Source organism: Semicossyphus pulcher, unplaced genomic scaffold (assembly GCF_022749685.1).
Source record: "Semicossyphus pulcher isolate SPU_LCO1_2020_fin unplaced genomic scaffold, fSemPul1.0.p SCAF_1, whole genome shotgun sequence".
NCBI lineage: Eukaryota > Metazoa > Chordata > Actinopteri > Labriformes > Labridae > Semicossyphus > Semicossyphus pulcher.
The window spans coordinates 15,129,130-15,155,068 of NW_027211603.1; the positions used below are offsets into that span (position 1 = coordinate 15,129,130).

Here is a 25,939-nt window from a genome sequence, read left to right on the forward strand (position 1 = left end):
CAGCAAACACTCACCATGTCCCCAATTCTCTTCCTCTTGTGCTGTCTCTATTTGTTCCCATGCAGGTAAACACTGTTATCTCCGGCTCTTGTTGACTTCCACCGTGTTCCAAAAGAATATGTTTTTGTTTTTTTAAAAGGCAGCGATTTAAATCCATTAATAAAACTGTTTAAATGTTATTTTATGAATTTTAATTAACTGCGAGATACTTTTACATATGAGTGATTTGATGTCGCACACAAGGACAGACTTAAAATAGGTCCTTTCTGTCTCCTTTTTCTGACATTTCAGGTTTTTACATGAATTCAAAATCAGCCGAGCAGTGATCGCTGGGAGCTGGGGATTGAGTCTTTCAGTTTTTGTAAGTATCAATTTGCCCCTTCAGCTTCTTCTTGTCGTGCTGCATGTCTCACACACCCCTGCTGTCTTTCACCCACACAGAGCACCTGCAGCAAATGAGGTGGACGATCAGATAGGCGCACAATAAATGCACTAATAGACGGTTACTGTAGATAGGCACAAAGTCACTGAAAGACCTTTGAAGCATTAGATCCTGCTGCTTATTTATCCGGATTTTTGTACAGTTTACTCAAAATTATTTTATCTACTTCCTACATTATTCACATTGTATTGCTCCTTGTTTGATATAGTTGAGTTTCTTGTGTTGTTGATGTGGTATTAGGGTAAAACCAGGGCTTTCTTGTATTAATCAGGTATTTAATGGGCATTTTATTGGTATTCTTTGGTTCTAAAGTCTTTTGAATAAGAATGAGGCATGAAATCAGAAAAAATAATATTGTTTGAATTAAATTAAGGCTTTTTGTACCTAGCTCAAAGATATAAAAGAGTATAGACAGAAATAGATATATTGCCATAATACCTATAGGTCAACTGCATAATAATCCTGCTCCAAACTTGGGAACACATATTCTTCCTTCAGTATAAAAGAAGTGTCATTTAACCCAGGTCAGAGTCACAGAGCAAGCTGTGCATACCTCAGGTTGTATTCCTAAATATGTGAGTTCAAAGGGGGTATAAGTGAGCTGAACAGTCAGACAGCTGCGATGAAAAGTGTCATTTTGCTTTTAAAAAGCAGAATAGAGAAAACTCCAGTCCTCTCTGCATCACAGGAAATATCCCTTTAACATCTTTGCTCAGCCGCTGCTCGAGCAGGTTTTCTAATAAAAGTGTATCTTAGATATTAAGCAAATAAAGGTGAGGAACTTAGTTGATATTATTCTTATTCTCCAAATGTCAGTGGGCGATATCATGGGAGTCATATTAATGTGGAAGAGCAGCTCTTCAATAACAGCTGGGGAAATGTCTCTCTCAATTCAAAGTTCATGGACATTTACCATTGTTTAATCACGTCGTTTCACACCGCACACACCGCACACACCGACGCCTGCTCGGAGGAGAACACGCACCTGTCTCTCAGAGAGCTGCCTCTACTACTGCATGTTGATCTGTCTGGTTCGTTGTACAGTGGTGGTGCTTTGACATGTAGAGTGTGATCTCACTGACAAACATAAAGAATTAATCTATTTAATAAAGTAAAGTTATTAAAAATAAATGTATACATGTCTGTATGAGACATTAATGCACACATTGTAGACAGAGATAAAATACGGACAGTAGTGACATAAAAAACCTACAGTTCACTTAGCATGTGCCAGTTTTTGTTTTGAGCTTGTACACATTTCATGGTAAATTAAGAACAACATATCTTTTAATTTTTAATATGAGCAAATTCTTTGAATTTCAAAGACCTACTTCCGGGGTCGCCAGTTAGGTCTCCTGCCCCCTGCTGGTCATGATAACAATGCTCCTCTTTAAAGCTCCTGTAAGGTGTTTTTAACTGATTATTAAATGGACTGAAATTAATACTGATGCCTTTATATGAGCTACAAAAGCAAACAAGACCACCAGCAACAAGACTGATTATATCTTTATAGTTATTTTAAATGCCTGCAACCACTGCTGGGGGGTAAGGTGTCAGATGAGGCGATTCACTTCGCGCTGCCAAGTCGGCCATTTTGCTCAATTTTCCACAACAAGGATTCACAGTGAGTGATATGTTTAAATGTTAGAAGCAGGATGAGATTTTTTTTGTTAAAAACACACTTCTTACACATGAACAGGAGAAGATCAGCAAAGAGATAAGAGGTACTACTTTGTCCACAGGGGGCGCCAAAATCAACACAAAGCGAAAGTTCCTCACAGGAGCTTTAATTAGTGAATAACTTATGTTATTTAGTCAATGTCATATTATAACACACCTGTCAGAATATGTTATAAAAATAAATAATAGCATTCATTGCGATCGCATACTTTTGAAACATTAAGTTCTCATACAATCGGAAATCTCGATCCTTTGACCTGCAGGATTAATTAATCTCAAACATGACAGGAAGTAATTAAGTTTGTGTCTGCAGCGCCGATGCAACAAGTTTATTTACACTCATGCAATCTCATTTGGAAACACCTGAGGATACATTAGAATAAACCACCCACACTCTTTGTTAGTGTGCAGCATTTATCTAATAAGCAGCAGCAGCCGCACGGTCTCACAGCTCTCAGCTTCGTATCGATGGATCCACTCAAGGGCAGGATGCCGGGGCGCCATTTTGTCAGAAATTAAATAAACAGCACTTCACCGTAAAATGAAAATGAATAACCTTTGAATGGTTATTCTTCATCTATTATTTAGCAAATGGGCCTCTTCAGTCCACTGACCACAGTGATTATGGTCAACATGTTGCTGAACAGAGAGCGCTTGACAAAGACCGCCGAACAAAGATTTTAATTTCATCAGCCTCAATTACAAGCGAGGATCCCAGCGCGAATATGAAAAACTAATTGTTGCACATGTCATTACGTGTCGAGAATGCGGAAAAGCTGCCAGAACTTTATCCATCTTCCTAAACTCCGCAAACAATTAATTACTGCTCTCTGCATTACTCATGAATGACCTCTTGTTGAAGGGCTTAAACTCAAATAGGCACGTTGGCAATTTGATAAAATGGGCTGTTGTCTGCTCTCTTTACAGTCGGTGATTAAGCGCGGTCCATATTTAATCACATGGAAAAGGACCTAACATCTGAGTTTACTATTATTAGTGTTATTATTCGAAGGTTTGACTTTATTCTTAGAAAAACTGAAAACCTAATACAGACTTGGCTGCGTTCCTGCTTCTCATGGTATGCTCCCTCGTACTGCAGGACACAGTTTCACCTCGCCGCTCTATACGGCAGAAAACAGGACCAAAGAACACGCCATTAATCTCCCTGCTATCCCAGCTGTGGAAAGTAATGCATAACTAAAAGTCCAGTAAAATGAATTAATGATTTCAACCATGAACTTTTCTCCCAAAACGCCATGAATCGTCTCACACTGATAATGCACCGCGACCCTGGAGTGTGAAATCCCTGTTGCGTTGAGAGTAGCCAGTTAATTGATTCGCAAATTATTTAAAGTTTGTGGTGCCCAGGGGAGTGCTAGACTGTAATGACGGCCCATTTTGAAAGAGTTGAAAAACTCTTCCCTGGCAAGACAGTTTTAAATTGTGACGGTAAGCTAACAAATCTAAACGCAAATGGAGATGGTGTCAAGTGTTGTTGTGAGATAGTCTCAGACGAGTATGCTCTTTAAATTGGGGTGTTTCATTTCCGAAGGAAGAGATTCAATCTAATTGTTCGTTATTCATTTTTTGAGAGGCTTTCTTTGTGAAAACATACAATATAAGTGAAGGATACTCTGTTTCACATAAGGATATAACATTAGGATTTTTTCTATATAGTAGTTTGCAAATTTAATTGTGTTCAAAATGTGCATTTAAGTCATTTGTCCATCACAATACACTCTAAACAGTCTCTGTGTCCTGTGTAATTTCAAAAAGAAAACTATGACTGACTGAAAATCAATCAATCAAGAACATTTAAAATAAGACCTATATGAGGGGGTATCTGGTGATTCTGTGCAGAGTATAAGCCGGCCCGTGTAGCAGCATACACCCTGTACGTTGCACAGCTTTTTAGCAGAAGCTGTTTGATCTCTGTGTTAATATCAAGGAGCCTCTAATCTCGACCCATTAGCAACCGCTGTCATTCAGACACACGGTGTCGGCCTGATTTAAATAAAATGAAATGAAGATAGTTGTTTCTGGTCCCTTGGCTTCACTCATTGCCATAAACATATGCTCTGTGCCCCGCTTCTTTCCATCTTATTTATGACTTTAATTTGTTGTGTGGGCTGCGCAAGAAATCAAATTTAATCCAATCCTCCCAGGGACCCTGTCATATAATAACATGGTAATTTCTGTGTATCCTTTTGAAAAATGAGGAAATTAATTCTTCCTGACATGTTCTAATTATTCCAGTGTGAACGGCGGATGGGCTCCCCTCCTTCCTCCCATCCCCCCACCCCTACCCCAGCCCCCTAAGTGTCAGTTGCCGACGGGTGGCGAGGTGCTAATGCTGACCAGCAGCGCGTTTAATTTGAAACATGAGCAGACACCTTTCAACACACCTTCTTAATGTTGGAGTGGCTCACACAAATTAATTCACTACTCATCTGGCAGCCCTGACGGAGGTGTGTGTGTGTGTGCATCTAAGACTTTGTGTATGTTAGGGAATAGGGGGGAGGGGTCAATTGGACACTTAGTAAAGGTAACATAAGGTGTGTCTGTGTGTGTGGACTGTGCTGTAGGTGTAAAAGCATACACGTCAGTGTGTGTGGACACGTGCAGGACAGGTAACATCATATTTCATGTGGCTTGGTGTCGAGCTGGCATACAGCTGTCTGCTGGGATGTTGGGATCGCTTGGACAGCTTTTTCACCGAACCAAGAGTACCTTTTCACACATTCAACTTCTCCACTGAGAGCACTGAAAGGCTCATTTAATTAGACTGTCATCAGGCAGTCTTTAGCTTATCACTTCTATTTGCACGGGGACACGACTGGCAGAGATGTTACGGAACAATTATATTATGTTTCAAGTTAAAGGGGTACATTTATAAGAAAGAAGAGTGGAGTCCTCAAGACATGACAATAATAATAATAATAGAAAAAAATTGTTTATAATGAGAAGGTTAAAATTAAAGTGTTAAATCAAAGTAAACTGTATCCTGATTTCCTCCCAAACTTTATCTGTTAGTGCACAGCTCTGTCTACATTCAGACTTCTGCGAGACAAAATGTGTTTCCACTCTAATTACGTACAGTATCTGACGCCGCTCAGACAGGAGGAGAAAAAATAAACAAACAAAATTAACTGAACTTTGCAGTCGGGTTCAAATCACACAACTATAATTGATTTGGTGTGTGTGTCTCCACGTGCGTGTGTGTCGTAGAGCAGCCGTGGCGTCATGGCCTAGGAGAAGACAGCATGGCTTTGTGAACGGTGGGTGGGTCCCCCCATGACTCAGAGAGTGGAGAGGCGTCAACATGGCCGCCCGGCCCACGGGGATTAAAGTCCCCCCCTCCACACACACACACACACCCTGTAGGGTTAATCACTGCCATTTTGGATCCATGCAGAGGAGCGAATGCAGTCTCCATCACTGTGGAAGAACTGAGACATAAGCCACCGCTGCAGCAGCTCTGTGGGTAGATCTGCTCCATGAGCTTGTTTCCACTGTGCACAATAGAGTGTTTGGAGAGCTGGTTTACTTGTCTTAACAATGTTTGAGTTCTGGATCAGCGCACACTCTTGCTCTCCTCTTTGGATATCGCTGCTTTTCCCTCATATGGGTTTGGTTTAGGGATATACCAAATAACCTGGGGTGTAGTTTCTGGTAGGATCCGTGCAGCTAACTTCTGTGTCTTGCTGTGCGCCGCGCTCTACGTGAGCTTGTTAATGACTGAAGGCTGAGAGTGCCGTCTCGTGCCAAGACCCACATGGCTGCTGGCGGTGCATTAAATCAGCAGTCAATTTGACTGGAAGTTTGAAATCTGGGCTAGGTTAAGGGGATGTGCTGAAGCCGTGTTAATAGCGAGCTTGTTGTCCATATGGTACTGCTTTAATAGAGCACATTTGTTGCAGATGGTGGGAGACTTGGTTAGGCAGAGGCAGCTTTTGGCAGAGCCTCATTCTTCGAAAGGGCCGCCGTGCTGCTCAGACTGGTCCAGGCCAACTCAGTGATGTCTATCCTCCCTGCCTCTCCTTCACCAAAAAGCCTGCCCTTGAATTGTGGCCTAGCCTTGATTTAAAGACATTCTTTTTTTAAGGGGCAAATACAATGTGGCACAGTCACTTTTTCCTGAGTTTGGTCATTTGCTCTCCAAACCGCACCTTTGCTTCCATAGACTAAGTTCAGTTGTTTCTGCCCACAATGGGACTTTAGACAGCAGGCACAGCTGAGGAAACACAAGCACACACAGAGTGAAAGAACAAGGGTTACGGAGGAGGACTAGAGATAAAGATAGAAACTGAGCATGGCCTAATCTTTTTCATTTTCTCTGCTGCTACATAATACTTTTAGCAAACCTGCAGAGGGATCCAGGTGCCAGTAAGATAAACAAACACCATTCAGATATTAAAAAAAGAAAGCTCTGTTGTAAAGATCTGCACCAAACCTCTTCCTAATTCCTAACTAGGCTTTGCAGTATGTAGATGTGTAGTAGAATTTGTTTGCATGTGCTGTAAGTTCAGAGCGAATTTGTGTTCCTGATTGTTTTCGTCTGTGTGCGCCTGCCTCAGAGTATGTGTGCTTTTTGCACTCAGAGAAGTGAGGAGACACGCTTGATCTGCTCTGCACTGTTTGACGGTTGTTTTCTCACGTTGTCACTGGCATGGTGTGCTGTGCCGTGGTGATGGTATTATGTGCGCTGGGCCCAGCTGAGTGCAGAAAAGAGCAGAGCTGCAGCGCCCCTAGCTATGCCACTCCCGCCTCCCCAGACACCTTATTGTGAGAAAAGTCTCGGCTGAGCCCTCTGGGCCTCGTGGATCCGCTGCCTTGCTAAGTGCTGGCCAGACTGAAAGGCACAGTGTCCTTGGGCCCGGCTCATTCTTTCCATTCTCTCAGAGGCTTTGTCTCATAAGCCACAAGAGCAAGGGGAGAAAACGCCAAATTACACCCATGTCACTAAAACTTAAGGTGTTTAAGGGCTGTCATTTGCTGTTACATTCTGTTTTTCTTTATGATGTGCATGAGGGAGTATTACACAGAGATGTTTTAAAATGACTGTTTTTCTTTCCACTTGTGTTGAAAGCTGTGATTTTCACAGCAGGAATTTTGATCTGCAGACTTAAAGCTCTTGGACGCAAAGTTATGAAATTGAATAAAATGATGGTGGAGTGATGAAATGTTGAGGTGAAATGATTTTGTTATAACGCTGAAAATATTTTGCAACATATCCCAGCTGTAATTCTGTGGCTGAACATCTTTATCAGGCTATTTTTTTATGGATCTGAAAGACGTTTAAATTTCAGCCGCAGAGAAAAGTTCCACTCACGAATCACTGCTCATTTTTTACCACTTAAAACCAAGCACATGGAAACCCTAATCAATCCTCAACCAATCTTAACACAATAAAACTGTATCTCATACAGACCAATAACATCGGATAATGGAAACCTGTCGTAAGTCATTTTTAGCCATGTGCCTCCGCTACTTTGCGGCTAAGGCTTCTGAACGACCCCTACAAGTGGTGACATCATGACCACATCCCTTTGCCTCATTGACGCTGCGAGTCCCAGCTTGGGCCCCCTGCGGCCGGGCTCCCAGAAGCCACAGCACCCATCGCCACACATGGGCTGCAGCTGGACCACCGTTGGCTACTCTGAAACAGGCTGAGGCTGCTGTGGTTACAGCGCTGGATGTACATGTATATATCCGCGCACGGCCGTGGAAAAAGCCCGTATAGAGATCAGTAGGCAGAGTTTATTTGATGCAAACATATCATCAGGCTCCCAGTGCAAACCGATGTTGTATGCAAATCCACTCCCTCGATGGAAAGAGGTATAATTAATGATGTCAGTTCATAAAAAGAGAGGATGGGTTGGTAGCCATATTTCTGCTTTAATTAAAGACATGCCTTATTATAGGAGGAAGATGTATGCTCTGTGTTTTTCTTTTTTCTCTCCCTTTCCCTCCTCTCTTTCTTCTTCTTCTTCTTCTTGATTATCACTCGTTTCATAGTGAAAATGGTTCTCTGTGATTTCTCCTGCCAGAACCCCACACGCTGACATGGAGGGCTTTCTTCGTAGCAGCTTTTTACTGAGGTTAGTTTCATTTCTGTTGTTGCCATTTAGGATCACGGGCCGGGCTAACAGGGGTTAAGCTTTTCTGACACATTGTTAACTTTAGACTTTGTCCTCTTCTGTGTGTGTGTGTGTGTGTCCGTATATTTGAACAATGTCTAACATGGATTCTGACATATTTACCCAAGCTGTGTGTTATGATTGTGTTCATGTAGTGTGTGTGTGTGGCTGACTGGCATGCTCACCCTGATGGCAGACATCAACAACTTAAGGGAGACATGCAGATGAGCCGTCCCCCTTTTTCTCCCCTTCCTCTCCCTTTAACTGCAGATCAGGCTTTCTGTGTCTTTACCCAGCATGCTTTTGTCTGACCACTCCCCCCTCCCCTCACTAACCCCCCTAATCAGGGACGCTGGGGTGAGGCAGTTACTATCTTGTGATGTTGTTTCCTGTTGTGTTCTGTGTTTGTATTCAACCTACCATAAAGATTTACATTTTTGTCTTTACCCTTCCTGTGATTCTAATTAAAAATGTGTGCTGTCATTACACACAGAGGAAGTAAATAAGAGAGTGTATTTACCATTGGCTCCTTTCCTAGTCAACCACCTTCTCTAGGCTCCAGTGTTGCTCCCTAATTAGGGCTGGCTCATTAGAAGCCACAGCAGCAGCATCTGCCTTTCAAAGCTGCTGTCAGCCAAACTTTACTAAAGCTAATGAATCCTCTTTGATTTCTTTTTCAAAAGGTCACTTATTTGATTAAATTAACAGCATTTTTTTCTCCCTCTCTCTCTCAGAACTGTTGGGGGCATTTTAAAAAGAAAGGACAATTTGATGCTATTACGCTAGCTAGTCAGGATGTCCTTCAGGAATTCAATTAGGAACATAGTTCATTCATTAACTTCTATATTATTTATCTTACAAATGTAATGATTTAAAATATAACATAAAATACAAGTCCTGCATTTATAGGACTATTAAGTGAAACAGTTTCTTTTTATCTCTTTATATGATCAACAAATTGAAAGAAATCTATTTAATATATTTATAAATCTTATACACTCACCAGCCACTGCATTAAGTACACCTGAAAAGTCTAATGTAATCCAAAACACCAGCTCAGCCATAAGATTTGCTTTTATGTTGCCTGTAATGTACAGGCTTTTTTTCTAAGCTGTCATAGAGGTGTTAATTCAATGATACTTCAGCGTTAAGGTCATAATTGGTAATATAATTTAATTCAGTACAACACCACCTTTAACTACGGCCTCAGTAATAAACCTCATTGAATTTACACACTTCTGTCAACAAAACAAAAGTCAACAAACTTCATAAAAGCAGAATTCACGGCAGTGCTGTTGTGTTCAACTGCATTAGATGGTACCCCAATGTGGCCAGTGAGTCTATATACTTACTATCTGTTTTGTCTCTCATGGCATGGTACCAATCTGTTTGATGTGTTTTATCTGATACAGTTTGAAAGTAATTATTGAGGCGTACCGCGTGTTAAAAGTGCACTGCCGATGCTTATTTCCGCTTTTGTTTTTTGAATAATCTGACAAATCGAATGAGAATATTTGGCTCCCAGCACCTGTCGAAACCAGATTGGCGAATAACCAACTGCACTTAAAAAGTGCAGTATACTGTAGCTGCTATGGGGTGGTGTAGTGAAAAGGTCTGGCAAAAGCATGCATAAATAATAAATACAGAGAAATGTCCACATTCAAAAGGACAGTAAGGACAGAAAAAAAGTAACATGACCTTTGACCCTCGGCTGCCCTCTCAACAATTTCCTTTTGTTCTCATAGCTGTGAGAAAACACGGCGATTATTCTAAGTAAACACATTATTGCGCCGCTAATCCACATCCTTCTGTCAATGTCGGTTTTAATTAAAGGAGAAGCGCGAGCGGAGAGATATCACGCACGCTGGCTGCAGATTGGAGGCCACAACAATCAGGCCAAGATTAAAGGCAGGCTTTGCCTCAGGGTTAGCCCTTTTGCTTGATAAGACTTGTGTCCTGGAGTGGGCTGCGGGGTGGGGGGAGGGGGTGAAAGGGGAGAAAAGGATAGAAACAGGGGATGGATGTGGCAGTTAGACATTCCTCCAGTGAGGAATCCCTGTATCTTTTCTCAAGCAGCTGAAATAGGTCAGAGGGGGCTTTTTAAACATGCTTGTACATTTCTGCTCCAATGTGCAGATGTTATTGACTTTTTATACTCTAACACGTATCTCAGTTGCACACCGGATGGGCCTTTCTTTATTGTAATGAGTCATGAGTTTGGGTTTGAGTCATGCATACAGTACATTTAGTTTTAATGGCTGTAAAAGAGCTTCCTAATGGCACCTGATACACAGCCAACATGAAAAATACATCACACTCTTTATATGTGATGGGAAAGTCTGAACTGCATGTTTTATGTACAAGTCAAAGCCTTTGTACTGTTGTATTAAAATACTGCCAGTCTGTTTAAAATTCCCAAAACAAAGACAAAAGTTTTCAGAACTACAGTTTACAAACGGCAATGCAAACTATTCAAGTGCATGCGATGGCAAGCCGCACACTTTTTCTCTTTGTTGCAAAGATGTGTTTTCATTTTAGATAAATCTTTCATGTGTTTATGCGAGACGTTTAACAGGTTTTTGTTTGTGTATCAAAGGGACTGAGAAAATGAGAGTGAGTGTGAGAGAGAAAGGGGAAGGAAGAGAGAATACAGAGACGTGAACACAGAGGAGGGAGGGAGGGAGCGAGAGAGAGAGAGAGAGAGAGAGAGAGAGAGAGATGTCTTCAGTCTCTGTCTGCTCCCAGTGGGCAGGACCTCCCCCTACATTTCTGCCATTATTTGATGTAATGAAAGGAGAAAGTGTGTAACATTGAGATTGTTAATTAATTTAGTCTAACAAGATGAAGATAAATGAAACCCACTGAAGGTTGACTAGGCTAAGGGGCCCACTTAGCATTTTCCTGCCCTCGAGCTCTGTCTCTCTCTCTCTCTCTCTGTCTCTCCTTTACAATGGAGCACAGCTAATAGGTGCACCGCCGTGTTTGTGCAAACCTGCCGAGCTCGCACGCAGTAAGTTTAGGCGTGGAACTTTAGAGAAAATATTGTATTTGCAGCGCTCTATTTATCATCATTCTCTCTCTGGGATTATGTTCATTCCCAAATGGCCGGGCTGGGCTTTTAATGAAGTTAGTTTTGGAGCACAGATATGCAATTATCTAATTGAGTTACGTTGACATGTTAGATAAAGCTGGGTTGACATACATGTCCAGTGAACTACATTGACTTTTTAGATATATGTATGGAAGCACTGGAGGTTAATGTTGGTTATTCTTTGTTATCTTATCCTCTGCTGGAGATCAGTTATATTTCTTAAAATGAAATGGAGGTTATATAAACGCCCATTCTCTCAGCAACTCTGTGGCCCTTCACATGAGCCTGTGTGACTCCCAGTCTTTCACCAAATGAATGCTTCTTCTCTAATGCAGCTTGGGGGCTATTTGAGCGGCAAGACAGACAAAAAGCAGAAAGGACATTTTTTTTTACAAAGCCAGACAGTTGTCTTCATCTGGAGCTCTCACAAGCAAATCAGTAGTCTATCGAGGTCCCTCCTCAGTGGACACTTTGTACAGGATCTTCATGGCAGCACAGACCAATCATTATGGCCCCCATTCTTTGCTCCCGTAGTTCTCAAGTCATCAACAATGGGTTGTTGATTGTATGGAAAACACCAGAACAATTATGTGCTCTGTTTTGGTGGCAGGGCAGCGTTTTAAAGTGCAATCCTCGATAATGGCCTCATTATTGTTATTCTTGGAGCAGGCCTCAGGAAGAAAGGAGTAGCTGCTCGCAGTACGTCATTATTTCGTAAATTTCGATTAGCTCATCATGCTGTCTCCTGGCAAACAGAATCATAGCTAATTAAAAGTGAGCGAGCGCTCTCGCCTGTGACTTAAAAGGTAGCACTCGATAGGCTGTTAATACGAAAAAAGTGGTAAAAAAGGAGGATTAGAGCTGTTACCCTGGTAACTCCAACTTCCATCTGCGAGGGGAACAATGAACTTGTGTTCCTCCACCACCTATGCTTGAAAAAACAGAAAGCGAGGAAGTGAGTGTGCTGAAAGGACAAGACCCTTTTTAACAACAAAGTGGGATCCAGGCCTAATAGGCTCTCTGGTGCGAGTTGTTAGGCGAGATCACTGGGGGATAGAGGAGCAGGAAGGTCAACGTGTAATCCTAGGACAGCGAAGGTCGTTCGAGGTTTTCACAATAGCGCGTTGTTTCCTGAATCAGATTGTCTGCGAAGGAAACGCAACCTCGACTTTGTCCATTTAACAGATTTTAAAGGAAAACAAGATTGACAGAAAGGGCTGCTGCTAACATGTCTCCTCGTGATAAAGGCGGTAACATGCCCCACAGCCAAAATGTACACATTCCCTCAGCTGATTAAATAAACACAAACAAGATGGCAAAGAGTTGGACCAATTAGGCGGAGCTGTCAGAAGCTGTTGGAATTGTCTCTTGCATCTTTTTTACTGATGAAACCAAAGTGTGCATCGAGTTCTGGCACCTCGGCTCCGCTGGAAACAACATGAACTCTTACATGGATGTTAAAAAACAGCTTCATATTTAACCAGTGCAGCGTCGCCTTACACTGAGCATCACACAACTGCATTTTTCTGCAGTTCTCGCTCCCATTAAACACTCCATGATATTATATGTATTTAAGTGAAACTCTTGAGGATCAGAAAGCTGGTTGTCATGAGTCATCTCTATGATGTTCTTTATATTTCCACCAGCATTAAACATCTTCTAAAGCATTACTAAAATAATGTTTGACAGACTTAAAGTAAAGAGCTGCTTAAGAGCTGCGACACCGAACAGAAACCCTCCGGCACTAAAACACTGCTGACTTAATATGATCCATGACTATGGAGGAACAGTATGTGTTTCTCTTTGAGTTTTATGTCCCTTATTACAGCTGCAATACGTCTGCTCACATTAAGCTAATTTATGGCTGAGGCCAGCAGAACAGCAGTACAGGTTAATGAATTTGGCATTACTAATTAAACGTTATTGAGGGATGAATATGAATCCTGTGGGTGGGAGGGACAGCAGTGAGAAGAGGGAGGGAGGGAGGGGGGGACTGTCTCTTTCCTGCAGGTCTTACTCTGGATTGCGTTCGCTGGGTGTAAAACATGAGAGGAGAATGTGAGGACAGCGCAGGCTTTGAGGTGAAATGGAGGACAGCTTTAGTTCAGTGCGACGTCCTGACACAAGACTTTATATATGAGGATGCACATACAAGGAAAACTGTTAGTTATGATGATGTTTAACTTAAATAAATGGAAAATAAGACACTGATATTCAAGTGTTAAAGAAAGGAACACCTCCAAAACTGAGGGCAGACACTTTAATATTCCGTCCATCAATTTCTGTATTTGTGCTGTAACAGCTGAACATGCAGGACCCTTTTCACATGACTGTTGAAGTATTTACTTCAGTCACCTCTTGAAAATTAGGAATTAAAAGGCCGAGCAGCAGAGTCTACTCTAGCAAAGACGGATGAAGGTGACGATGTGGAATATTGAGGCGATATTGAACGCCCCCTGACGCACACCCTCCAGCACCAGGTTATGAGTGTATGGGAAAATAAGGAATACATTTTCCCTTGATTTCTTATGACACGCCCTGACGTGTTCGTATATGGTTACAAATAATAGAGTGCTTTTAAATGATGAGCTGTTTTTGTCGCTGAAATAAGCGAAGACGCTCACTAATTGAATCAGATCGCTAATGGAAACTGCTTTTAACGGATGGTTTCGATGTAGTTTGTTTTATGAGTCAATGGGTATTTTGAAATGTGCATTAAAGTGACAGAAATATATAAAAAAACATAATTTCATCAGGCTGTTCAATGCTCCTTCTTACTGCCAGCACCTCTGCTAACGGGAACACATTTGTGAGCTTGTTATAATATTGCTGCAAAGCAGACCTAAGTGTTCATACGTGTATTGTTGCTGGCTTGTGTGCTACATCAGTTTCAATCTTATTTTTACAACCAGTATTCCTCTCTCTAACTCTAACCAGCGCCTCTACACTCCGTGCCTGACACACTCTCCCTGAGAGCTAAGCCTTTCAATTTAGATTTCAATTATCATGTTAGTTTTGTGATTAGATTTTAGTCCTCCAGGAATCAGACCTCTCTGCTCCTCTCTATTCCACTCTATTCCACTTCCCCTGCAATCACATCCCATCTGATGAATTGCGCATATAATTACGGAAGTTATTGAATATGCAGATCACTGTTGACTCTTGGTGTGCGGTTCATAATGCATCGACTCTAACTGTATCAAACAAGGGTCTCTGATAAAGACCCACTCTGATAATGAGAGAGGGCCGATGTATGCTATTAGTCAGAGATAACAGACGCCACAAAGCCCGGGGCTCAATTAAAACAGGGCCGTGCTATAATCTGTGTGTGTGTCTGTGAATGTGTGCGCTCCTGAGCCGCACCAGTGTAGGGATTTGGCACCGGGCACAGTGCAGCTCTACCATTACAACCAGCACAGCACAGAGCCGTGTGAGCGACCAGCCAGCCAGTGCACAAGGTGTTTATGAATCAACCAACATGAGGTATTTCCTCCATGTTACAGTATGTTGCTACCATCGTCTTACACCCCGTCCCATGATGCAATCCCTTAGAGTTTTTCGAGAGCAGGGAGTGAAGCACTTTACAGGCACACCCACAGGAGCGGGTTGTGGGAAATTCTGAAACTTTTGATAGCTTTTAGAGAGCCTTCTTAAAACCTGGCTCGCGAGTGCAGAGAAAAAGGTCTCTCCTGCTGTAATTTCTGCATTCTGCTGTCAAAACGCAGGGATTTGTTATAGGCTCTTCAACAGGTCCAAAACCAATACTCATTTTTTTCCACATAAAGCTACTCTTACGGCTAAAGTTTCACACACAATTGAGAATACAGGGAAACGGAAGAAAGCGGGTCCTGTATTTTTAGCCTGAGCCGTAGTGAGGTAGCTGCCATTTATAGCCGTGTGATGCTGGAGGGCTGCCCTGCTGACAACAGCGTCTGCACAACATGATCTCAAACACACAGACAAACAAATAGCTTAAATCATATCATGCAGGGACTGTTATATGCAGCACACACTTAATCTAATAAGTACCACTGATAATTAGACAAACCAAATATAGAAGAAGATACTTGTGACTTCTTTAATTGCTGAAGAGAGGTTGATAATTTTATATTTTAGAAGTTTTTGTGGGATGTGGTGACACTTTATTGTCGCAGAGGAAATGATCTCATGGGGCACACTAGTGATTGTATCATACCTGTGCCGCCAAAGGACAAACCGCACGTGTAAGAGTGTGCTTCAGACCAACAACCAATGCAAATATCACAAACACAAACAGCCTGAACGTGTAGCGATTTGGTTTCACTCTTACGTGTGGTTTGCTATTCTGTCCTCATTGTTTTTTGCATTTCTTACTCGTGTGCCATTTTTAATCAAGCCTGTATTTTGTTCTATTTGTTGCATAATAAGTCATATACATTGCATAGACTTATATATGCAGATTTCTTGATGCATTGGGTGTTCATTCAGTAAGATACTCTGGGGGCCTTTTTGCCCACACCCAGCAAGTTGATGGATTCATGCAAAACAGCTACATCCTCTTAACTCATGTCTTGTTATCAACTGTCTGCCTGACTGTGTTTTGAGTATTTAGACTTCCTCAGCCTCAACAAGTTCTGCTAATAATGATAACAAATATGTATGTCATTTTTGGGATATAAACTTAATTGATTCCATTTTTGCATTTGAAGAAGCGTTTTGTGTTTTTTTACATAGCAGAGGTCTTTTTCCTTTCCTGCTGGGTGCTCCACGCACCTGACACCACTTCATGCTCAGCCTGGAGTCAAGAGCGAAAAGACCTTTTCTAAATTGGGCGCATTTCATCATTAGTTTTTTGTTTATTCATAAGAAGTATATTTTTGTGATTTAAATCATTTATCACACTAGGGCTTAAATCGACTTAACAGTATCAAAACAGAGGCGATCTGCTGTGTTGTGAAATGCCTGCTTCTTTTGTTGGCCCACATCCTGTGGTCACAGTCGCAGGTATTAGAGGCATGGCTGATGCTGGATCTTTTTCACTGTCATGGCTGTCTGTTGTAATTAAGACTCAGAGCGGGCTCTTAGCACATGGCACTTCCCCTGTACCCGGTCCCTTGTATATTATGAGGTTAATAGGATTGAACATGTTTACAGCAACTGTTAGCTTAACACGGGGTCACAAAGGTGACTTCAACTTTGTTAAGGGGCTTACGCAGGAGCTCAAACAGCATTATAGTGGGCGCACACACAAACAGAAAACACAATCTATTTGCTCTTGTGTTCAATGTTAAATGCTTTTCACTGGTCGGAAGAGAAAGAAAATTAGAGGGAGTGCGAGTGACTGCCCTGAACTGTAAAATGTGTGCTGCAAGTGCAGCGACCTTTGTGAAGTTCCAGCTATTGTTTGCAGATTGGTTACACACTCTGCAGGCTGTGAAAGACACATCTGCTACCTTCAGAGCAGAGCAGATAGACAGTTAGGACTGAGGTGTGTGTGTGTGTGTGTGTACAGCTCAGCTACAGTCACTCTCCTCTTATCAAATATTTGTCTGGCCTTCACTCTGTATTTGCCTTTCATTCTGTTTGCTTTGTTTATTGAAATCTATCTCGGGCAGATTGATAAAGTGTCCAGAAAGTTGTTTTCAGATTTGGTTTCTTACATAATGTCTATTTGTGCATTTCTCTAAGGGTGCTTCTGTGTGTAAATGTCATATATATAGAGATATTTTACTGTACTTAACATTTATTTTCATAGATATTTGAGGCTCATGTGGATATTTTCCCTTCTATTTAAGTTTCTTAGCATTTTGACAAGTCACAGCATGAACTGTTGTTCCAGTATAAACTCGTAGGTCAGCTCCACAGAACATTCCCTGAAAGCTTCTAACATCAAATATAAAACCATATTTGTTTAATGTGTTTTTGATTGATTCCCTGATTGAGATTCAAAGGGTGGTCATAAACGTTTCGGGACAAAGGCTCTCTTTGTGTAAAAGGGGCCCCAGCTGAAATGGAGGAGTAGTTTGAGATTACCAGATTATTTCCTACTAGCCCAGTGAGCGAGGCGAGGCGAGCCGCAGCCCTGCGACGTGCTGTGCTGCGCTGAGGCTGAGCATAATGAGTGCGGTGGCAGGGAACCACAACAGAGCCGGGGCAGAGGCTGCCTGGGAACCAGAGGCCCGTGGCCCACAGCCAAACACACACACACACACAAATCCTGCCGCACACTTGTGGCTTTTTAAGAAAGCAATTTAGTTAATGATTTCATTTTGAAGCACTGTCATGATGCATGTGTCCTCTGAGCGAGAATAGAATAAAGGAGGAACTAACAGAGGGGAAGGTAAACACAAGCTTCCCTGACAGCCACAGGGAGCAATAACATGCAACCGAGCAGCATGTGGCGTCTGTTGTGAGGACAGCACAGTTAAAGATTGTGTTATGTGTATCACTTTTAATTCCGGGTCTTTTCATGCAGCGCTCTGCACAAATGCATGAGAGTTGAAGCGCAGTATGAGTGGTCAGACACATGGTTAGCATCCGGCCACTGAGGCATTCTCAGTTTCTAGCGTCTAATCCTCTACAGTGCCCGCTCCCCCGGAGCGGACGTACAGCACATTTTTCTGTTCAGCCATGTCTGTCAGCTCTCTGATTTTATTAGGGCTATGTTTCACATTCATTTACTCAGGTTCTCTCAGTGCCGGCCCATGAATGAAACCATCTTAGCATTGCTAAAACAGCAGCTTGTACATGTCTTCTCTGAACCAAATTTTGGGGCAATTACTCAGATCAGTGGCTGGGGTTTCTGCTTTTTGCTCCTCAGATCTCATTTTTCTCCGCTCTCTCTCTTTTTTTGTATCAGCTGTCAATCACCGAAGGTAACTTTTAACCACCTCCAAACAGAGCCGGGTGCCAGCCGTTCATTTAGTCCTTCACTTTTGCTCGTCGGCTTCTTCCCGTCCGACCTGTCAGAATGACACACACTGTTGACCATGCTTTCTATTCAGCACTGGCAAATTAATTGGTTTCAGTGGTTTAAATCAGCAATCAATGTCAGTTTCCCAACATAATAAGCCTTAATCATAAATCTTTGAGGTGTGGCTTGCCTGACCCCTATTCATCATGGCTCGGCTACATGGCCTCATCTGGGTGGAGCAAATGAACTACCCCTGTTTTGATTTTCCAATTGACGTGTCACATGAAACGCAGCTACTCTCTCTCCCCTCCCCAATTCTACCCCGGCCCTTCTTCTTCTCACAGTCCTTTAAAAAAAAAAAACCCACACAAGGACCCAAAGACAAAGAGGGAAAAGAAGTCCAGTTGTCACAAGGGGAGAGACATTTGTGTGCCTTCCCTTGTGCGAGACTGCTCGGTGAATAGCATTAATTTATTCAGAATGTGAAACAGAAAAGGACAAAAAGTGAAGCAGTAGAGGTGGGTCTAACTGTAGCTAATGAGCTGTTGTCCTCTCGGCCCCTCGAATAACAACAGAGCGGCTTAATTACGACAGTGTTGGAGGTAATTTTCTCATTTTTTCCACCCTGCTCGGAAATCTATGTATGGGAACAAGATTGCTTTTCTTCCCCGCAAATTTGCCAATTAAGTGACCAGAGCTTGTTTTACATTTGGAAACAAGAAAGGAGCAAAGGACAGTGACAGAGAAAGTGGGCCACTGTTTGTCGGCATTCCAGATGTCCAAACCGACGGCAGTTGTACCAACCCGAGTTCTGCTGGGCATTAATGTTGCCAATGATGACCTCATGATGGCAAGACCAAAAGACTGAGGCCCACAGTTCCCCTGCCATACAGTACAATAACCCCCTCCCCACTTTCATAAAGCATTCACAGCCACTCATGTTTTTTCCTCGTCTGCAAAATTCCTCCTCCATAATTAGCCTTTGTCCTTCTCTATTTGGCCAAAAGTGTAACATTGTAACATTTTTTTTCCCTCTAACTTCCCCTGCCTTTTCACATGTCTCTGCTCCCCTATAGACTTATTGTGCATCTCTTTGGTAACTCGGGATGCGTCCCTTCACTTCTCTCTGGCACCCTCCAGCCGCCTCCTCAACTCACTTTTCTGGCGCCTGTGAGAGATGTTACACTCGATTTGTTGAAGCGCAGCCGTTTGCTGCAAATTCTCCAGAGCACAGAAGAAGTTATCTTTATAAATGACAGAATGGACCTGGCCATGAATAGCGCTTTGTTTACTGTTTAACAAAAAAGGGGGCCCCACTCTATATTTCATCTGTCACCGTTGCTTTTCTTCCCTTCAACAATGCTCGATTGTTTCCGTGAAAATTTCAGGTTCCATGAACAGGAGAATTCTGTATTATTATGTTCCTGCCAAATTCCGATCTCTGTTTTCCTTCTCCTGCTTACAAAGGGCTCATAACTTACTGTCAACTATGAGGCGAGCCACAAAGCTCCACTGTTGCTCAGCAAATAGGGTTGTGTTGGTTGATGGCTGGACTCGCTGTGAGGTTTGCTTAAGTGCAGAAGTAGCAGCAGCAGCAGCAACAACAGAGGGCTCTTTGGGAACTCCATCCTCCAGCAGGCCTGGAGAAAAAGAGAAAGAAAGAAAGAAAGAGGGTAAAACAAAGAGAAGCTTTTCTTGTCTATGATTTTTCCCTCCTCTCAGACAGGGAGCTGTTTGGCCGATGAGGGAGGCTGCTTAAGTTGTTGTCCTGCTGCCGTTTTTTTCTCAGTGTTTGACCCAAATCTTCCGGGTTGCTCTTCTTGTGGATAATTTCTTTGTAAAGAATTGTGCCAGTCCAGATAAAGAGGCCAGGAGTGAATTTTTTTTTTTGTGACGACCATCCTTCATTTGTGAAAGCGTACGCATGAGTGAACTTGTGTGTGTCCTGGGGAACTGAGAGGCTGTTATGCCATCCAGCTCTGAGCTTGTGTCCTGGGATCAGGAAAAGGGCCAATGGCACAGGGGACCGAAGGAGAGGGAGGAGGGGGAGGAGAGGGAGGAGGAGGTAGGGCAGGAGGAGGCAACGAGGGATTCAGTGTGTGAGTGCTCATCGACCCTTCCTGAGTAGACAGACAGGGACACTTAAGCGCTCTCACACCTGCATCTGCCTTTGCCTTGCATGGGGGGCAAGGACACCGAGCACGCTGTCATGGCAGCTGCACAAGTGTTTAAAGTGAGAGACAAGGCAGTTCTTCTAGCAGCATATTATTGCAAATAATTTACCCTGCAAAGTAATTATCAATGCTCTGCTCAATATGTAAAGTGTGCACTTCAGGTGGCTGGCTTAATTTGCTCTGGGCGGCTATCATCTGAGTGTGGGTTTTAGCTGTGGTAACTGTGGCAGCTTCTAATAGAGAAGGCATCAGGAGAGAGTGTGAAGAGAGGATGAAGTGGAGCCGTAATTGAGTTGACTTTTTGCAAGGGAAGGTCAACAATAATGGAGGAACAATTTAAACAAATTCATTTAGACGACTCTCCAGTGGCTGTACAGTCGGCTACCTTGTTGGAAAATCTGTATTTTCCCAACCATTTACTATATTTTAATATCATTATGTGTAATTACTTTGTCAGCTGAGGTTTAAGAGATTTAAATCAATTTGTGTCACTAAATCTGATCGGCAAAAAGAGAAATAGTCGTAGGAATCTCCTTCTCTGATTTACCTGTTTTTAAATGAGCAGGAGCTAGACAACAGACAAACATGAATGTGCGTGCACACTCTCTGTCTAAGTGTGTGTGTGTAAAAGAGACTAACTGTGTGTGGTGCGCAGCCCCGTGTTAGGAGTTGATTATGTATCCAGAGAGCTGGCTGCTGCACAGCATGGCACAATCACAATGGAGGGTGATAATTTAATTGTGCTAAACGGTGGATTCCGTGTCAATGCTCCTCCAGCTGGGAGCTGTCAGGTAGTAATATCTCATTATGGCAGGTGAAGAACCCAGAGGAACCCTACCACGACACCTGTTAGAACAGGAGGAACCCCTGAAGGGAAACACACAGATGATTTTCTCTCTCTCTCTCTCGCTCTCTCTCACAGAATAAAGGAGGATTTAACTATTTTATTTTCACCAGAACTTATAGTCAACATTAATTCTTATTCTGTTAAAACTTATTATGAAGATTAAAATTAATTTAATTAAACAAATTCACAATTTAAGTCCCGACATTTCTTTTGAAACTATAAGTGCTTAGTTTGGTACAAACGCCTAAAAGCTCCTTTAGTATAAATCAGTGATAAAGTGAGAGAATAAAAAACTCTTTTTTTAATTGGATACAATTAAAGATACCACACAGTCAGACGCAGGCCGCAGTCAAGTGCAGACTTTCTGTATTTATGCTCGAATAGCAAGTTTTAAAAGTTTACATTTATACAGGAATAAACATATTTTTATCACTTAAAATTGTGTTTTTTATCCTTCACATGAATTAAGTGCAATTAATGCATCCTGTGCATTAGTACACACATTAACAGTCTTCTTCTTTTTAGTTAGTCATTAGATTTTCTCTGTTTTTGTCCACTAATAAGGAACAAAGTGTAAAATTCTACTATTCTCAAAGTGTGCAAGACATCAGCAGTGAGGCAGACAAGTGGGCATATGGGTATGGTGGGTGGGTGTGGAGTAGACTTATCACCATTGTCTATAAAAGGTAAACAGTGTGACTGAGCACATACAGCGTCAGGGTGAAAGTCAGCCAGACCCTTTTACGATGAAAGAGGAAATGGGATAGCCGAGGACACATGGCCCCGCGGTCACAAGACCCCCGAGATGAGCAGAGCACAACACTCCTCTAATACTCTCCAATTAAGCCGAGGTTGTTTTGCACGCTGATGAAACATTATCTCAGGGAACAATTCATGACTCAAAGCATTCCAGGCTACATGAGCCCGCGCCTGCAGAACTTCAATCCTAATCCTTCAAATGTGTGCAATATTGTCAGCTATATATAGACCTGTTTTCTTTTCTAAGCGAGCGTCCCTCGTCTCTGCCCGCGGGCTTCAAAGTCACAGGGGCTTTGTCTTTGAGAAAGTAGGCAGGAAAGCAGCATTTCATGCACTTATTGATTACTCTGGTTTGTTAGTTGTCCATTGTTGTTGTGTAATCAAGCATGAGGGAGGGCGGCCTGTCAAGAATTTATGAGCCGCCCCTTCAGTTCACCATATTCCCACTGTTTGGTTTGTTAAAGCACATTTTGGGCTTATTTTTATTCCCAGATAAACTGACTTAATTATTAATGTGTGTAAGTTATTTCAACAGCACCAGAATACACTGCAGCTGCTGTTTTGCTGATTTTATTTTGCGAGCACAAACTCCAAGGCTGTGAGCAGTGAAAATATGATCATATTCTGCATGCATTCTGCTGAATTCTGCTCCTCATCAAATGTCTTTGTTGTGTCTGTGCTGATCTGTTGCACACAAGCCCCTTTAGATCTCAGCGCTGTGTGCGCCCCTCTCCAAATATGAGGGATAAAATACTGTACGGTTGCCCTCAGATATTTTCAGAGAATTACCGCCTGCGCTTCCCCTTTTCCCTTTCAATAATACGAGGCAGTATTGTATGGGGCTTGTCGAAGGTGGGGGTGGGGCAGAGGGGGCTTCTCTGCACTCTTAAGCTGCCTGAGCGCAGCCCTCCCAGCACTGCTAATAAATTATTAACTCCTGCTGACAAATACTGTTATGGAGCCTGCCGCAGATCTGTTGCATTCTTTAACAAGATTGCTGTAGACACATGTTACAGGAGGATGGAGGCTCCACCGCTCCTTTTCTCTCTCTCTCTCGATCCCCTTCTCTCGCTCACGCCTCAGCAGTTTGACTGATGGCTGGAGACCAAAGTAAAAGTGCCTGAGAGACTGAATATTTTAGTGGTAAAATAATACCACTTGATTTACTGTGTAAGACAAAAGCAGTGCTTTGTTTCACTCTCACACTCCATTGAGGACGAGGTGCTTGTTGCGCTGCAGGCTCGGGCTTTTTGGCTGCATGAATAAAAAATACGTCAGGATCTACATGCGCACACACACGCACACACACACACACACACACACTGCCCCCTCTTCTCACCATTACATGCCTGCTCTGAACTTTACTCTGACTTTTGATTTTCAATTAACTGTAGCCAATTTTGAGATCACTTTCTCTTTGATATAATTACAGGAAACAATTTAATGGCTGATTAAAATTGAGGGCTCAATCCCACTAAAGACACAGCCGGCAACACACGCAGGCTCAGACGATGACAGACAGCGGGAGAGGCCGACAGACACACAGACGGACAGGCACACGTTTCACACTCCTGCCCTGACATCTACCTGGGCTTGTTTGTTCAGCTGCTGAGACACATGAGATTAACTTAAGGCTGCCATTGTTTGGGTCCCACTCCCCTGCTCAGGTTGATGTGTGACTATGTGCCAGTGTGAAACAATGTGGTAATAGATAGGAACACTTGGTCTGCTTACTGTTTTGAGGGTTAAACAAACCTTATGCTCTCTGTCCTGCCTAATGTCCAGAATATCTGAGATCTGCTTAAACTAAAGACTAAACCGACTCATAACTTTTATTGTAGAACTGCAACTGCACTGTATCTGTCTTTCATTAGAGTCCAACCAGTTAATTTGATTGTATTTTAAATGTTATACTTTTATACTTTGTTGTATTTTCATTTTGTCTTTGAAATGTTGCTTTAGCTTTTTGTACAACACTTCAATCTTCCTTAGTTTTTCCAAAGGTGCTGTACAAAAAAAACAACCTTTCATTGATAGATAATAAAAATATCAATAATCGACAATAATTCAACAGTGTGTGTACATAAATAACACGCCTAATAACAAAGATCTCCATAATTAAGACCCCAAAAACCTTGTTCCTGAACTCCAGTTTTAAGGCAACATATCTTCCCCCTATCTGTCTGTGCCTGACTCCGACTAGAAAGTTCAAGGACACCATCGCACCACAGCCTGCCTCAACCTTGAGACCCCCCTTCTCTCTCTCTCTCATACCCCCCAGGGCAAGCTGAGGGTGGAACTAAAGTGCTGTCACACTGACCCCTGTGGATAGAGCAGCAGAACGAGGCAGAGGCTGATCACTGATCAAATGTAGTACAAACAGTACCCCGAGCATTTTGTCACATCCAAACACAGGCCCATACCTTCACACCCCCAATGTCTGCTTTCTCACCCACACACATCCGACATCCTGTAGTTTAGAGAACTGAGCAGAGCAACTCAGGGAAGAGCGGATGAGGAGTTAAATATGCCCCAGCTCCTTCTCCCTAATTCACATTAGTAGAAGGCCGTGTTATCCCCTTTTTATTTAATAGCAAATGTATTAAATTAGATTTGCTGGCACAGAGTTTAATTTCCTTCATTGAGTGTGGCCTCATTAATAGTGAGAAAAAGAAATCAGAATTAGTTGTAAAAAAAGAAAAAAAAGAAATTGGAATTAACATGAATTTTCTTTGCACCTGATAAGTCAAGTACTCTCTTCACTGTGATATTCATGAAAGCGTGTGACACATTTGTGAATTAACTTCTGTTGCTTTTAACTCCGCTGTAGTGGAATTTGTTGGCCTGAGGGAGCAACCGAAATGTTCATAATTTACAAAGTTGAAAAGTGGAAACAAAAGCTGAGGCTGGTTTTTGTTCGGGAGTGATTGCTACAGAGTGAAATAAACCCACATAACGGAGATTAGACGATGTTTGAAGGACAAAATCAAATCAACATGAGAGATAAAGGAGATACGTCGGGTAGCTTTGAAAAAGACAAATTATTTTCAGGCAAGAAAAGCAACTTTGTTTCACATCTCTGTCGTGCAGGAGTTAAGTTATTTGTGAGTTTTATATATCGTGATGGTCGTCCCTCCGCCTGGCTGACTAAGTGTAAGTGTTTAAGGGTTTGGGCCAGGACCCAAGCAGGCGATGCTCCAGCCTGAGATAAAGCCATCCATCTACATTAAACACAGGATTAGGGACCCCATAGTCTGCTCCAAACTCTGCAGGCCAACAGGCGACAGTCAGGTAGAGCATTCAGTCCATGATCTGCTCAGGTGCACCACTAATAATCCCCGTTTCAGCCCACACAATGAACGTAACTTCAAGATGTCCGTGAGACATCCTTTCTTAACCTCCACTCTCTTCCTCTCTTTTCTCGCTCCGCAGCAGAGTCATGTCTTCCAAGCAAGCCACGTCTCCTTTCGCCTCTGTGGTCGACGGGGATGACGCCATGAGTCAGGAGCACTTGTCTTGGGAGAAAGAGGAGAGCGCCGAGGCCCACGGTACGCCACAGCTGCCCCTGCACAGCCTGCTGCACGGAAAAGCCCAGCTCGACGAAATGCAGCCGCTCAGCAGCGTACCGCCGGAGAGCGACTGGGACAGCCTGGTGTCAGCCCAGCAGCGCATGGTGAGACATTTCAACATGCTACAAACATGCAAAAGAATATGTACTTGATCCCATGCTGATGCTGGATAACCACTGCTACCTGAAATGTCCTCAAAACTTCTGGGATTCTGTGTTCTTCAGATTACTAGTAGGTCAAACAGAGGACCTCTAACTCTCCCTTGAATAATGTGAATGGCACAAAGTGGCCTCATGACCCAATGGGAGGGAATGAAGCTGTATGTGCTTCCATTAGCTTCTATTC

General features: G+C 42.6%; 1 protein-coding gene across 1 annotated transcript in view; it reads left to right on the forward strand.

Moving 5' to 3' along the window:
* Positions 1-298: 298 nt before the first annotated feature.
* sox6 (SRY-box transcription factor 6) overlaps positions 299-25,939 on the forward strand; it is a 109,897-nt gene continuing 84,256 nt past the window's right edge. Inside the window, exons 1-3 of the mRNA XM_069671211.1 lie at positions 299-361; positions 8,173-8,223; positions 25,458-25,698. Of these exons, the coding sequence (XP_069527312.1) occupies positions 8,189-8,223; positions 25,458-25,698 (276 nt within the window). The 5' untranslated portion in view covers positions 299-361; positions 8,173-8,188. The remainder of the gene's footprint in view (positions 362-8,172; positions 8,224-25,457; positions 25,699-25,939) is intronic.